The following is a 14,241-nucleotide window of genomic DNA, read 5'->3' as shown; positions in this document are numbered from 1 at the left end:
TGGAAATGTATGACTTTTCTTTGCTAATTGTGTGTATTATGCTTGTTATTGCATTTAAAGCTGTAGTCTACGATGTTGAAAATCAGTCGAGAAAGCCAGAATTTTTAAAAAACTCATCCCGCCCCTCCACACGCACACCCCTCCCCTCTGTGCTACCTGATCCCTCCCACCGGGAAACGACCTGAACAACGTCACTCAGTCAAGCAGGAGTAAACATGGAACAGAGATGTACCATGTGCGATGTCGGCTAACATTCCAATGCCGACCGGTAGCATGATCATGTTGTCAGACTGATAAAAAGCTATGTAATACACCACACCATAAAAGTATAAATAAATGCTTACCTGCTCAACAAAAAGTCAGCCATGTCAGCGTCGGTTTTAAGTCCAAGGTTTCTCTGAAGCTTCCTCCAACGGGCAATGGTGGACCCTATATTGATTCGGCTTTGAGTCCGGCGTTCTTCACATTTTTTTTTTAATCTCTGCTCTTTCCTCAATTGACTTTCTCTTTCTTCCAACCTTGACTGTTGGGGCGAGCAGGGGCCGCTTGCTGCTGTCTGTTTGTTGGTTTTTCTCCATTGCTGAGTTGATGCTGCCTACTTTCGCACGAAATTTCATGTCGCAGGAGGGGGCGGGTGGGGTGCGGTGGGTGGAGACGCGAGTGGAGCAGGGGATTGGATGAGAGCAGTTAACCAATGTAAGCTGTCCGGCCGGACAGCTTACATTGGTCAATTTCTCTGCGGGTGTACACCCAATAGAGTGAATGGATTTTTTTCATTCTTTTTTCTCTTCATATTATTAGGATTGTACTGTAGAACCATAACCAGCATCTAAACGAGGTTATTAATAATGAACAATCTTTGAAATCGTAGACCATAGCTTTAAGCAAATATGTGTGAAAATAGTAAATGTTTTTTGTTTTTTGTCTATTGTCTAAAGAGCCCCCAGAACTTCAACTGGATTTGGGCATGCCTCGTGAGATGAAAGCAATGGCTGGAACCCATATTAATATTACTGCTGGAATCAAGGGAATACCTTTCCCTAAAGTCACGTGGAAGAAAAATGAGGCAGATGTTCCAACAAGAGCAGAGATTGAAACATCTGGAACAGCAACCAAACTAGAGATGCGTTATTGCACCCGTGGAGATTGTGGAGATTACACACTTACTGTTGAAAATCCAGCTGGATCAAAGACAGCCACATGCACTGTGCTGGTTCTTGGTATATATATTTCAAATACTATGTTAATTTAAAAATTGTGTAATTAATAAGAAGTAGAACATACAAATAAATTAAATGAAAATTAAATACTATTCTTTTTACGCAATGTGTTAAGTTGTTGTTTTATTTGTTTGTTTTCATAGACAAGCCTGGACCAGTTCAGCATCTCAGAGTATCTGATGTCAGAAGTGATTCTGCTCAGCTGTCTTGGAAAGACCCAGAAGATAATGGTGGTACACGAATCACTAACTTTGTTGTTGAGAAAAAGGATGCAGCATCTGCCCAATGGGTGCCAGTCTGCTCATCATCCAAAAAACGTAGCATGATGGCCAAACACTTGATTGAGGGAACGTCATACATGTTCCGTGTGGCAGCTGAAAATCAGTTTGGAAGAAGTGAATATGTTGAGACACCAAAAGCTATTAAAGCAATGAATCCACTGTGTAAGTATTGCCTGTAAAATTACTCCATTTGATGTTTATTTTCAAAAAAGCAATATTTAAAAGTATAATATATAAAAATAAATACTAACATTTGTTATTTAATTGGAAATTTCAGTCCCACCTGGTCCACCTAAAGACCTGCATCATGTGGATGCTGACAAAACTGAGGTGTGGCTCCAGTGGAACTGGCCTGATCGTACAGGAGGAAGTGACATCACAGGGTTCTTGGTTGAGTACCAAGAAGAAGGTGAAAGGGATTGGGTAGTTTTTAAGACTGTCAGTATTCCTGAGTGCCATGTGACTGGACTGGAAGAAGGAAAGACCTACAGGTTCCGTGTTAAAACAGAGAATGCAGTTGGTCTAAGTAGACCAGACACCACTGTGCCAGTACTTTGTCAGGAAAAACTAGGTTCGATTCAAATTTTAACATTCTGTATGTTTACTTTAAGATGTTTTCAATTTGTATTAATAAACTTTTTCTTCTACATTCTTTGCAGTACCACCAGTTGTTGAGGTGGATGTGAAGTTGATAGAGGGAATCATTGTGAAAGCTGGAAGCACTATTAGATTGCCTGCGATTATGAGAGGCCTTCCGGTTCCCACGGCCAAATGGGTCATTGATGGAGAGGAAATCAAGAGTGAAGGCAATATCAAAATTGACACTGACAACTTCTCCACTGTTCTGAGCATTGCCGATTGCACAAGAAATCACACTGGAATCTATATTCTCACGGTGTCTAACTCAGCAGGAAGTAAGACTGTTTCTCTGAATGTCACTGTGCTTGATGTGCCAGCTGCCCCAATAGGTCCTGTTAATATCCTTGAAGTGACTCCTGACTCCATGGTCATTGACTGGCGTCCTCCCAAAGATGATGGTGGAAGCCCTGTCATGAACTATATTGTTGAGAAGAGGGAATCAAATAAGGAAACTTGGGGAGGAGTAAGTTCTGGCAGCACTTCCACAAGGCTCAAGATTTCTCGTTTGCAGCAGGGAGTTGAGTATGTTGTGAGAATCCGTGCTGAAAATAAAATGGGAATTGGCGCAGCTCTTGAAAGTGCACCAACTGTAGCCCGGCACCAGTTTGAGCCCCCTGGCCATCCTGGAAAACCGGTTGCATCTGATATTTCTGAAGATGCCCTCACACTTGGATGGACAATGCCTCTCTTCGATGGTGGTAGTCCAATCAGTGGGTATATTATTGAGCGAAGACATAAAGGAGGCAAATGGATTAGAGTGAATAAAACACCTTGCAAGGACCTTAGATACAGAGTGCTTGGGCTTTTTGAAAGTAATGAATATGAGTTCAGAGTATTTGCTGAAAACATTGCTGGTTTTGGTGGACCATCACCTATCTCAGATCCTGCCAAACCTTGCAGACCAATTACTGTCCCAGGACCTCCAGTTAACCCTAAGGTAAAGGACTACAGTTGCACATATGCTGACTTGGTCTGGATCAGACCCACAAGAGATGGAGGCAGTCCAGTCTTAGGGTATATTGTTGAATACCAGAAGGGAGGTGCTGAGTGGGAGAAAATCAATAAGGATGATCTTATTAAACAGTGTGCTTATAGAGTAAAGGGACTGACAGAAGGCACAGAATACAGGTTCCGTGTTAAAGCTGTCAACATGATTGGAGAAGGTGAGACCAGGGAAATCCCAGAGTCAGTTATTGCTAAGGATATTGTCATTCCTCCAGAAATTGAGATGGATGCCACATGCCGTGACCGTGTGACTGTTCGTGTTGGGCATAACATTAATGTTGTAGCATATGTGAAAGCAAGACCTGATCCAGAAATCACTTGGACGAAAGGTGAAAATGTTTTGGAAAGGGACAAGCGCACCTCTCTGACAAACAACTTCCCAGTACTGCAAATGCATATCAAGGAAGCGACCAGAGCAGATCATGGAAAGTATACATTAAAGGCTGTTAATGAAGCTGGAGAGGCCTCAGCTACTATTACAGTAAATGTTCTGGATAGACCGGGGCACTGCCAAAATCTTATGTTGACCTATGTAACTAAAAACTCTTGCATGGTGTCCTGGGATGCACCAGAAGATAACGGAGGCACTGAGATAACTAATTACATTGTGGAATGTCGGGAGCCAAGTATACGAGCCTGGTCAATGATCTCATCTGACTGCACAAATCGCATGGTAAAGGCTAAGCTCATGGAAAATCATGAATATTTATTCCGTGTGTCTGCCGAGAACAAGTGTGGTCCTGGGCCAGCAACAGAAACCAAAACTCCCATCCTAGCAATCGACCCACTTCAGAAGCCAGGTGAGCCAGAGAACTTCCATGTCAGAGATATTGGTAAAAACTTTGTTTTCCTTAAATGGAGAAAACCAGATTATGATGGTGGCAGTCCTAACCTGGGCTACTATTTGGAGAAAAAAGCAAAGGATGCTGAAGAGTGGGAGAAGGCACACGAAGGAGTCCTGAAAGAGACATTCTTTATGGTAGACAAATGTGTTGAGAACCACACATATCAATTTAGAGTCCAGTCAACAAATGATGGAGGAGAAAGCGCCTGGGTTAGGACATCTGATATTCTTGTGAAAGAAGAAGTTCAGAAACCAGTTCTTGACCTGAAATTTGTTGGTACTCTTGTGGTCAAAGCTGGTGAATCAGTTAGACTTGAAGCTGGACTTAGAGGAAAACCACAGCCTGAGGTTACCTGGGTGAAGGAAAAGGCTACAGGCGATAACCCAAGGATTAGCATTGACACTGGACATGATTACTCCAAATTCCTCCTTACTAAAACCAAGCGTAGTGATACTGGAAAATATGTAGTCACTGCTACAAACTCAGCAGGATCATTCACAGCATATGCCAATGTTACAGTTTTGGATATACCAGGACCGGTCAGAGATTTGAAAGTTTCTGGCATTTCCACAGACAAGTGCAGAGTGGTATGGGATCCTCCAGAGGATGATGGTGGTTGTGAGATAGACAGCTATATTCTAGAGAAATGTGAGACAAGAAGAATGGTCTGGTCAACTTACTCTGCCTCTGTTGTCACCAATTACTGTAATGTAACACGTCTTGTTGAAGGTAATGAGTACATATTCAGGGTCAGAGCAGAAAACAAGATGGGAACTGGACCACCAATGGAGAGCAAGCCTATTACTGCTAAGACACAATATAGCAGGCCTGGTCCACCTGATGCACCTGAGGTAACCAAAATTGGTAAAGATGAGATGACTGTGGTATGGGCTCCTCCTGAAAATGATGGTGGAAAGTCTATCACTGGTTACATTCTGGAGAGAAAAGAAAAGCGGGCCGTTCGGTGGGTCCCTATCACAAAGAGCCCTATCTCTGAGAGGCGTATGAAGGTCACCAATCTGATCCCTAACCATGATTATCAATTCCGTGTCAAAGCTGAAAATGAAGTAGGATTGGGAGAACCAAGTAAACCATCCAGACCCATCACTGCAAAAGATCCTATTGGTATGTATAGTCTGTATTATCTGTTGTAATATCTGTATAATCTGTTCATTCAATTTTGTGTTTTTTTCTTATTGATGTATTTATTTATTTTTAAACAAAACTGGCATTGTATGTACCATTTAGAGCCCCCTGGTCCTCCTGGCAGCCTTAGAGTAGTTGACAGCACAAAGACATCCATTACACTTGGCTGGGCGAAGCCTGTGTATGATGGTGGTGCTCCAATTATTGGATATCTGGTTGAAATGAGGGATAAGGTGCAAATGGAAGGTGAAAAAGAGAGAGATCCAGAGGAAGGCTGGAAGAAATGTAATACTGCTGGACAGCTTGTAATAACTGAATTTACAATGATTAACTTGGATGAGAGACAGGAATATGAATTCCGGGTGTCTGCTCAAAACCAAGTTGGCATGGGCCGTCCTGCAAACCTCAAGGAGGCTGTATCACCAAAGGAAATCCATGGTAAGCATTTGTTTTAAAGTGTCACTCATTTGAACCCTTGAAATACCCATACTCTGAAATTCAGTACAATTATTCAGTTTTTTGTTTTTGTTTTTTCACAACAGAAGCTCCAGAGATTGATCTTGATGCCAGTCTAAGAAAAGGCTTTAGCGTAAGAGCAGGATGTCCTATCAGACTTTTTGCAACAATTAGAGGAAGGCCAGCACCTAAAGTGACTTGGAAGCGCATGGGTGTTGACAATGTCATTAGGAGGGGCCATGTGGATCAGATTGATACAATGACCTTCCTTGTGATTCCTGAGTGCTCACGTGAAGACTCTGGCAAATATTCTTTGACTCTTTCCAACGCCTCTGGAGAAAAGGCTGTATTTGTTCGTGTTAAAGTCTTAGGTAAATTTTCATTTGTATAAAATGCATTTTAAAATTAAAATAAGAATTGCATTTACCTACTACCAAGTACTGTCAGTAAACCAGTTTCTGAAATTTGCCAACAGATACTCCTGGTCCCGTTGGTGGACTGGAGGCAACTGACATCACCAAGACAACCTGCCAGCTTGCATGGTTGCCTCCAGAAAATGATGGTGGTAGCCCAATCCTAAACTATGTTGTTGAGAAGCGTGAGGTTGATAGGAAGACATGGACAAATTGCACAAGTGACTTGAAGAAGACAAGCTTCAAAGTCACAAATCTTACGCCAGGAACAGAATACTACTTCCGGGTCATGGCAGTTAACAAGTATGGTATTGGGTTGCCTCAAGACTCTCCAAAATCCTACCTGGCTACAGATCCCAAGAGTAAGTCCACCTTACACAGTATAGTTTATTATATTATATTATATTATATATGTATTTTAACAATCAACTTTTTACCTTTCAAAGGTGAGCCTGATCCTCCGAAGAAGATGGATGTATTAGAAATGACTAAAAACAGTGCAACTCTAGGGTGGCTGAAGCCTCTTAGAGATGGTGGATCTAAGATTAATGGCTACGTTGTTGAATACCAGCAGGATGGTCAACCTGAGGACAAGTGGACATTATACTCTGTTGTGAAAGACTTGACAATTGTTGTAGCTGGGCTGAAAGAAAACACTAAGTACAGATTCAGGGTTGCTGCAAGAAATGCAATAGGATGCAGTTTGGCAAGAGAGGCCGAGGGCATATTTGAGGTCAAAGAACAGCTGAGTATGTATACAAAGATGTTGTGACCTCCCATTATTATTTATTTTTATTCATGTATTTTTTATGAATCACACTCTGAATCTTTTACCTTTTTTATAGTGGCACCAAAGATCCTCATGTCTGATGTGGTTACTGCAAGAGCAGGATCTAAACTTGTAGTTGAGGCTCTTGTGTCTGGGAAGCCTGCTCCAGTCACAAAGTGGAAAAGAGGAAATGATGACTTGGTTACATCGGATCGTCTCTTCATACAAAAAACACCAACCACAAATTCACTTTTGATCAAAAATGTCACAAGGAAGGAGAGTGGTTATTACAGTTTGTCTGCTGAAAACAGCACCGCAAAGATCAACCAGATCATCAGAATAATCATTCAGGGTGAGTTTGTATTATTATTATTATTATCATTATCATTATTATATTTTGACTTATAATGACTTGTTTTGTTTGTTTGTATGTTCTTCAGACATCCCTGGTCCTCCACAGGGTCCTCTACAAATTCTGGAGTTTGACATGGATTCCTGCACACTTGCATGGGATTCACCTGCTGAAGATGGTGGCAGTAATATCACAAACTACATTGTTGAGAAGTGTGATGTGAGCAGAGGTGACTGGGTCACTACTGCATCTTGCACTAAGACCAGCTGCAGAGTTGGAAAGCTTACAGCTGGCAAAGAGTATGGCTTCCGTGTCCGTGCTGAAAACCGTTTTGGCATTTCAGAACCAATTTACTCTGAGAAAATGATTGCTAGATATCCATTTGGTAAGTCTCATATATCACCACATTTGAACACTGACACACAAAGGGATTAGGCTTTATTTACACTAATACAAATTTTACAAATTCAGATCCACCCAGTGAGCCAAGGAACTGTTGTGTCAACAAAATCAACAAGGAATCTGTTGTGTTGTCATGGGAGAGACCAGTGAATGATGGCGGCTCTCCCATCACTGGATATTGCATTGAACGCAAAGAAAGAAATAGCCTCCTGTGGGTCAAGGCAAATGAGGTCCTTGTTCGCTCAACTGAATATACATGCTCTGGCCTCATTGACGGTCTGGAGTACACTTTCAGAGTGTCTGCTGTCAACAAGGCGGGACAAGGCAAACCAAGCAAGCAGACAGACTTTATCACTGCAAGAACTCCAGTTGGTATGTGTAGGGGGGGGAAACCCGCTGCTGTCACTTATAAAAATATAAATCAAAACACTACAATTTGATTTATATTGTTTTTCAGATCCACCTGGAAAACCTCAAGTTCTTGATGTGACCAGAAATTCTGTCTCTCTTGTCTGGAACCGTCCAAAACATGATGGTGGAAGTAAACTCATTGGTTATTATGTTGAATATCTGAAGCTTCCAGGTGACAAATGGGTGCGTGTTAACACAAGCAGTCAAAATGTACCAAAGGAAGAGTACACTGTTCCTGGACTTGAGGAGGGAGCCCAATACAAGTTCAGAATAATTGCTAAGACAGCAATTAATGTCAGTCTTCCCTCAGAGGAATCTGATGCTATCGCAGTTATTGCAGAGAATGGTAAGTCTTAAGGTCATTGCACACTGAGTCCGACATTTTCGTGTGCGTTTTTCAGTTTTTTTGTATTCCTCATCCTTTCCTATCAAAATGCATGCTATGGATGCGAAAACGCAGAAAATCAAACCTGATCCGAATTTGTTTTGACGGACGAAAGTTTCGGAGGCAGTGTGCAAACGTGATTGACACAACGTGAGGTCGTATTTATTTTTAACGTGCAAAAATGTCAAACTCAGTGTGGAGAGACCTTTACAATCCACCAAAAATGTAATTATTTACTAACTGATGGACTTTATATAGTTAATTTGATGTCTCTCTTTGTATTTCAGTTCCACCTAGAGTTGAGATTAGTCTTGAAATGAAGAACTTAATTGTTGTCAAAGCTGGAGCAAATGTTTGTCTGGAGGCTGAAGTTTTTGGCAAACCACTGCCAAAGGTCTCTTGGAAGAGAGATGGTGTTCCTTTGAAATTGACTGAAGGTATGAAAATGACTCAGAAGGTGCATCGTTTCTGCTTGGAACTGTTCTCTGTGACAAGAAAGGAATCTGGCGAGTACACCATTACTGCTGAGAACCCAAGTGGCACAAAGTCTGGTAACATTAAATTAAAGGTTCTAGGTAAGTTAACATTAAAATATGCCAAAAAAGGACAGACCATGTATTACCCTTCAGACATTTAAGAAAGTGTATGTGTTTTGTCAGACATGCATAATTTTGTTTCTGCAGACAAACCTGGACCCCCAGCATCAGTGAAGATAAGCCATGTTTTTGCCGACCGTGTGAAACTGAGGTGGGAGCCACCTCTTGCCGATGGTGGTTCTGAAATCACAAATTACATTATTGACAAACGAGAAACAAGCAGAGCTAACTGGGCACAAGTTACTGCTAACATCAGTGGCCAGATAACAGACTGTTCTGTGGAGAAACTGATTGAAGGCCATGAATATGAGTTCCGCATCAGTGCTGAGAACAAGTATGGTGTTGGAGACCCAATTGTGACTAACTCTGTGATTGCCAAGAATCCATTTGGTAACATTTTATTCTTTCTCATACTTTTATATTATAGAGATTGACCAATAAGTGATCATTATATATATAATCTAATGTTAAAAGTTTCACACAGGTAGATTTTGTTACAAGCTTTGGCTGCATAGAGTGGCTGTTACATACATTAAGTAATATTATAAGTTAATTTGTTTGGTAAAGCCCGATTCGGACGGTAATTGTTTCTCAGGGGGACGTAAGTGATTTTCACCATATACAGGGGGTAGTTGGTGATTTAATTGCCATCCGAATGAGGACGTCTGTGTTTTTCTCTCACCACCCCCGTGAAAATCCCCCGCCGAATCACCTACTGTTTTTGGACAAACACCAATGTCGTGTGGTAATTTAATTAGATGTGGTCCGAATCCACATCTCTGAGTTTACGAGAAGAAATCGATTCAAAATTCAGCATTTAAACCCTTTTTGAACACTCCCGAACACCGTACGGTAACTGTTGTACTTAGGTGTAATTTGCATACTTATTTATTTCTGAAATGCTGGAAATAATTTAAAAGAACAACACTTCATAACTGCTCCACCACAGCAAGTGAGAGCAAAAAGAGAAGAATATTATGCAGCACCAGGTATGCAATACAATTTTAAAATGTGTATTATAAACAGATATATAACGCGTATAATTATATACAACTATAGCGTGTATTTTCCTATTTTTAAACATTTAAATCATCAAATAATAAATAGGATTATACATTATAAAATATGCTTGGAATAATAAGAATACATTTTACATAAGTATTTTTAAATACATTTTCCACAATAAGAATGAATTTGTAAATAAAATTAATTTTATTTACAGCACACGATCATGTGACTGGCCACGTGAGCAGCACATTCTCTGGTTTGCAGGATCACAGAACTCGCTCTTCCACTGTGAATAAATCGCCATCCGAATCCATGAGTTGTATCACTGAGGTGATATGTAAATTTATTTTTACAGACGTCCATATGAGAAACAATTACCGTCCGAATCGGGCTTAAGACCACTGTTTCCTGTAAGATGAACAGTGTTTTGTGTGTGTGTGTGTGTGTGTGTGCGTGCCTGTGTGTGTATGTCCACGCACATGCACTCTATTCTTTAATGACCCACCAGATGTCACCATTTATTGGTAGACCCAGTAGAAAAACCTAAACATATCATTTAAAAATGTCAAACCAATGATCGTCTGATCTCTATTCATGAATATATCTATCATTTTGAAAATGCATAGTCTTTGAACAAATAAATTTGATTAAAAATCTTTTTCAAATTTTAGACGTTCCAGGACCATGTGAACCTCCAGTTATTACCAATATCACCAGGGATCACATGACTGTTAGTTGGAAGGCCCCTGTTGATGATGGAAAGGCCACCATTCTTGGATACATGGTTGAGAAGCGTGAAACTCAAGACCTCAATTGGGCTAAAGTGAACAGAAGACCAGTTATTGACAGGACAATTAAAGCTGGAGGCCTCGCAGAGGGATCAGAGTATGAATTCAGAGTCATTGCACTCAATAAAGCTGGTCTTGGCAAGCCAAGTGATCCATCAGCTGGTGTTCTTGCAGTAGACCCAGTGTGTAAGTACTAACAATACTGTATTTGATCACTTTTAACAATTAAACTTGCCAAAAAAAAAAACTTAGTTCGTGCATTTAGACCTTTCATTTCTGTGTTTTCATCATAGATCCTCCTGGACCACCTGCTTTTCCAAAGGTTGTTGATTCTACACACAGTTCAATCAGTTTGTCCTGGACCAAGCCTGCCTATGATGGTGGATGTGAAATTCTGGGCTACCTCGTTGAGTTCAAGAGGGCAGATGCAGAAGACTGGCTGAAGTGCAATGTGCCAAAGAATCTCCAGGCAACAAAATTTAATGTTACTGGTCTTATGGATAACACTGAGTACCAGTTCCGTGTTACTGCTGTAAACAAGATTGGATTTGGTGAGCCAAGTGAAGTTCCTGGAAAACACATGGCAAAGGATATCCTAAGTAAGTATTTCTCTATAACTGAATTATGGTTCCCTTTCGAGGGAACTTCGAACTGCGTCCTCTAGGGGTCGCTATGGGGAACACCTCGGCGTGACCGGTGTCTTGAAGCATATATCTAATCACGACAATAACATTGGACGGCGACAGCCTATGACATTACTACCTGCGCAGCCGCAGTATAAAGGGGTGCCGGGAAAATACGTCATTCTCTTCTTCGTCTTGACTGACCGTTTGTTTATGTTAGCAGAAGCTAAGCACGACTAGGAGTGCATGTTCTCTCGCACGGAGGCTTTGTTCTGATACCCGCAGTTTCACATGGCTCGCGGGTTGTGTGTGTGTGTGTGGCGAAGAGCAAGCGCGTTCAGCTCTTGAGGGAGTTGAATGCGTTCGTGTGCTCATCGTGATGCATTGGCGGGACTACTGAGAAAAAGGGAAGGTGAGTGCTTCACTTTTTACCCAAATTGTAATACCCGTGTCTGCATGAGTGTGTTCGCCTCTTCGCGTTCTCGCTTGATTCGGAGGTAATCTAGAGCGTGGGCTCAGCATGTTTAGCTCCCGTGGGAACTGAATACATGCTGCGCGTTGCTAGTGCGGTGAGAATGATCTGCCTATTGCCTGCGATTTGCGGTTCATGGGAACAACAGGGAAAGAACCTGACGGGAAATCTTCCCCATCAGTAAGGAATTATGATCTGGGTATCTGTCTGCAGTTATTGGACAGATGATTTATAACATCTTCTAACCACATTATACTGCACTCCGGGAGCCCTCTCGATCCTGGGGATATGGTCTCACCTGTCAGTACTAGATCCAGCCTGGATGATGGCCTACATCTTCGGCCTCATGCTTGCTGGATCATGCAGCCAAGTCACTAGGCTTCTGCGGGAGCCTCCTTGGCCTCCAGGTCCCAGTATAGCGCTGCAACCCAGGACTTGCGGGTACTCCATTCAGGCTGAGCCTTTTTCTGAGATAATTGCTTCGTGATGTGATCCCTGAGCTCCTGGCTGGGTGTTTGCTTCGAGAAGCTGCCCCAGCCAGGATGCGCTACTCGTGTCTCGCATCGAGAGGCTTCCTGAGATTTGAGTCACACTGTCCTTACGGTCTAACCAGTGAATCACCCCTCTGTGGAGTGGGCCTGAGTACACTGCTTTCCCGGAGGTACGAGTGAGAGATGTTTCTGCAGAAAACCTTCCTGAGTGCTTTAGCTCTGAGGAGCGATAGCTCTTCAGACATGTATGGTTTTTGGCTAACCCGTTGGTCTATGCTCTCTATCAAGATGGAGAGCGTAGGACTACGTTCACCTACTAACAGATGACAGTCTCCCTTTGGGTGCTGATGGACTGTCCTTTTATTCTGGCACTGCCTTCTGGTCGAGCTAGGGTGTGCTCCCCTCATTGCGAGAGCTAGCTATGCACCTCCTGTTCCCAGTTTGTGTCGTAAGGACTGCCTCAGCCCGAGGGCTGAGAGCGCCGCTCTGAACATGGCAGTGCTCCAAAACCTCACTGCGGGAGGTTCTTTATGAGCTCTGTGGCAGTGACACCAGGAAGTTGGTCACTTACTGCCTCCCTGTTGAGTTACCCTGTTGGTCAGGCCTGGCAATGCTCTCCTCACCTAGAGGTTACTTTTGAGCTTGCCACTCCCGGTTGAGGGTCTGAGGACTCCTCTCACTGGATCCTGCTCCCCCTGGAGCTCCGTTGAGCAGCAACTTAAGGTTGTTAGGCTCTTCTCTGCCTCCCTGTCAGGTTGCTGTCCTTGTTGGTTGAGCTCAGCAGTGCTCCCCTCACCCTAGAGGGTCACCTATGAGCATGCCACTCCCAAAACTGAGCGTCTGAGTCCCTCTCCTATTTTGAGAGTTAGGCCTCTGCTCACTAGAGCTCCGGTTAGCAGTCATGCCAGGTTTTTTTGGTTGAGCTAGCATTGCTCCCCTCACCATAGAGGGTTACATATGAGCATGCCGCTCCCTTCTGAGCGCCTGAGTTCCCTCTCAAACGGAAAGTTAGGTTCTCCGCTCCCCGGAGCTCTGTGATTCAGCGACCTCAGGTTGTTAGGCCCCTCTTTGCCTCCCTGTTAGGTTGTTCTCCTTGTTGGTTAAGCTAGCATTGCTCCCTTCACTATAGAGGGTCACCTATGAGCATGCCGCTCCCTTCTGAAGCGTCTGAGTTCCATCTCATTCTGAGAGTCTGGTTCTCCACTCCACAGAGCTCTGTGATTCACTGTTGGTCGAGCTAGCAGTGCTCCCCTCACTATAGAGGGTCACCTATGAGCATGCAGCTCCCTTCTGAAGCATCTGAGTTCCATCTCATTCTGAGAGTCTGGTTCTCCACTCCACAGAGCTCCGTGATTCACTGTTGGTTGAGCTAGCAGTGCTCCCCTCACTATAGAGGGTCACCTATGAGCATGCCGCTCCCTCCTGAGCATCTGAGTTCCCTCTCATTCTGAGAGTTAGGTTCTTCGCTCTCTGGAGCTCTGTGATTCAGCGGCCTCAGGTTGTTAGGCCTCTCTATGCCTCCCTGTTAGGTCGCTCTGCTTGTTGGCCGAGCTAGCATTGCTCCCCTCACCATAGAGGGTCACCTATGAGCATGCTGCTCCCTTCCGAGCATGAGTTTCTCTCTCATCCTGAGAATTATCTGCTCTGTGGGATCCACCGTGCAGTCATGCCATTGGGTCAGGACCGCCCTTCCCTCCCTGAGTGTCTGAGTTCCCTCTCATACTGAGAGTTGAGTTCTCCACTCCCCAGAGCTCTGTGAGTCAGCAACTTCAGGTTGTTGGGCCACCTTCTGCCTCCCTGGTAGGCTGTTTTTTGGTCGAGCTAGCATTGCTCCCCTCACTATAGAGGGTCACCTATGAGCATGCTGCTCCCTGTCGAGCTCTCCTTGTTGGTCAAGCTGGCATTGCTCCCCTCAACTTAGAGGGTCACCTATGAGCAT

At 43.3% G+C, this 14,241-nt stretch overlaps 1 protein-coding gene across 1 annotated transcript in view; it reads left to right on the top strand.

The window, feature by feature from the left end:
* ttn.2 (titin, tandem duplicate 2) overlaps window positions 1–14,241 on the top strand; it is a 165,143-nt gene that overhangs the window by 101,787 nt on the left and 49,115 nt on the right. Inside the window, exons 176-191 of the mRNA XM_079427427.1 lie at window positions 939–1,220; window positions 1,364–1,663; window positions 1,779–2,072; window positions 2,161–5,115; window positions 5,239–5,574; window positions 5,679–5,963; window positions 6,068–6,367; window positions 6,452–6,754; window positions 6,851–7,126; window positions 7,215–7,511; window positions 7,598–7,900; window positions 7,986–8,285; window positions 8,612–8,899; window positions 9,008–9,310; window positions 10,600–10,902; window positions 11,010–11,315. Of these exons, the coding sequence (XP_079283553.1) occupies window positions 939–1,220; window positions 1,364–1,663; window positions 1,779–2,072; window positions 2,161–5,115; window positions 5,239–5,574; window positions 5,679–5,963; window positions 6,068–6,367; window positions 6,452–6,754; window positions 6,851–7,126; window positions 7,215–7,511; window positions 7,598–7,900; window positions 7,986–8,285; window positions 8,612–8,899; window positions 9,008–9,310; window positions 10,600–10,902; window positions 11,010–11,315 (7,431 nt within the window). The remainder of the gene's footprint in view (window positions 1–938; window positions 1,221–1,363; window positions 1,664–1,778; window positions 2,073–2,160; window positions 5,116–5,238; window positions 5,575–5,678; window positions 5,964–6,067; window positions 6,368–6,451; window positions 6,755–6,850; window positions 7,127–7,214; window positions 7,512–7,597; window positions 7,901–7,985; window positions 8,286–8,611; window positions 8,900–9,007; window positions 9,311–10,599; window positions 10,903–11,009; window positions 11,316–14,241) is intronic.

Source organism: Barbus barbus (assembly GCF_936440315.1).
Source record: "Barbus barbus genome assembly, chromosome: 10".
In the NCBI taxonomy this organism is placed as follows: Eukaryota; Metazoa; Chordata; class Actinopteri; order Cypriniformes; family Cyprinidae; genus Barbus; species Barbus barbus.
This window is presented reverse-complemented; position numbering and strand designations above follow the sequence as displayed.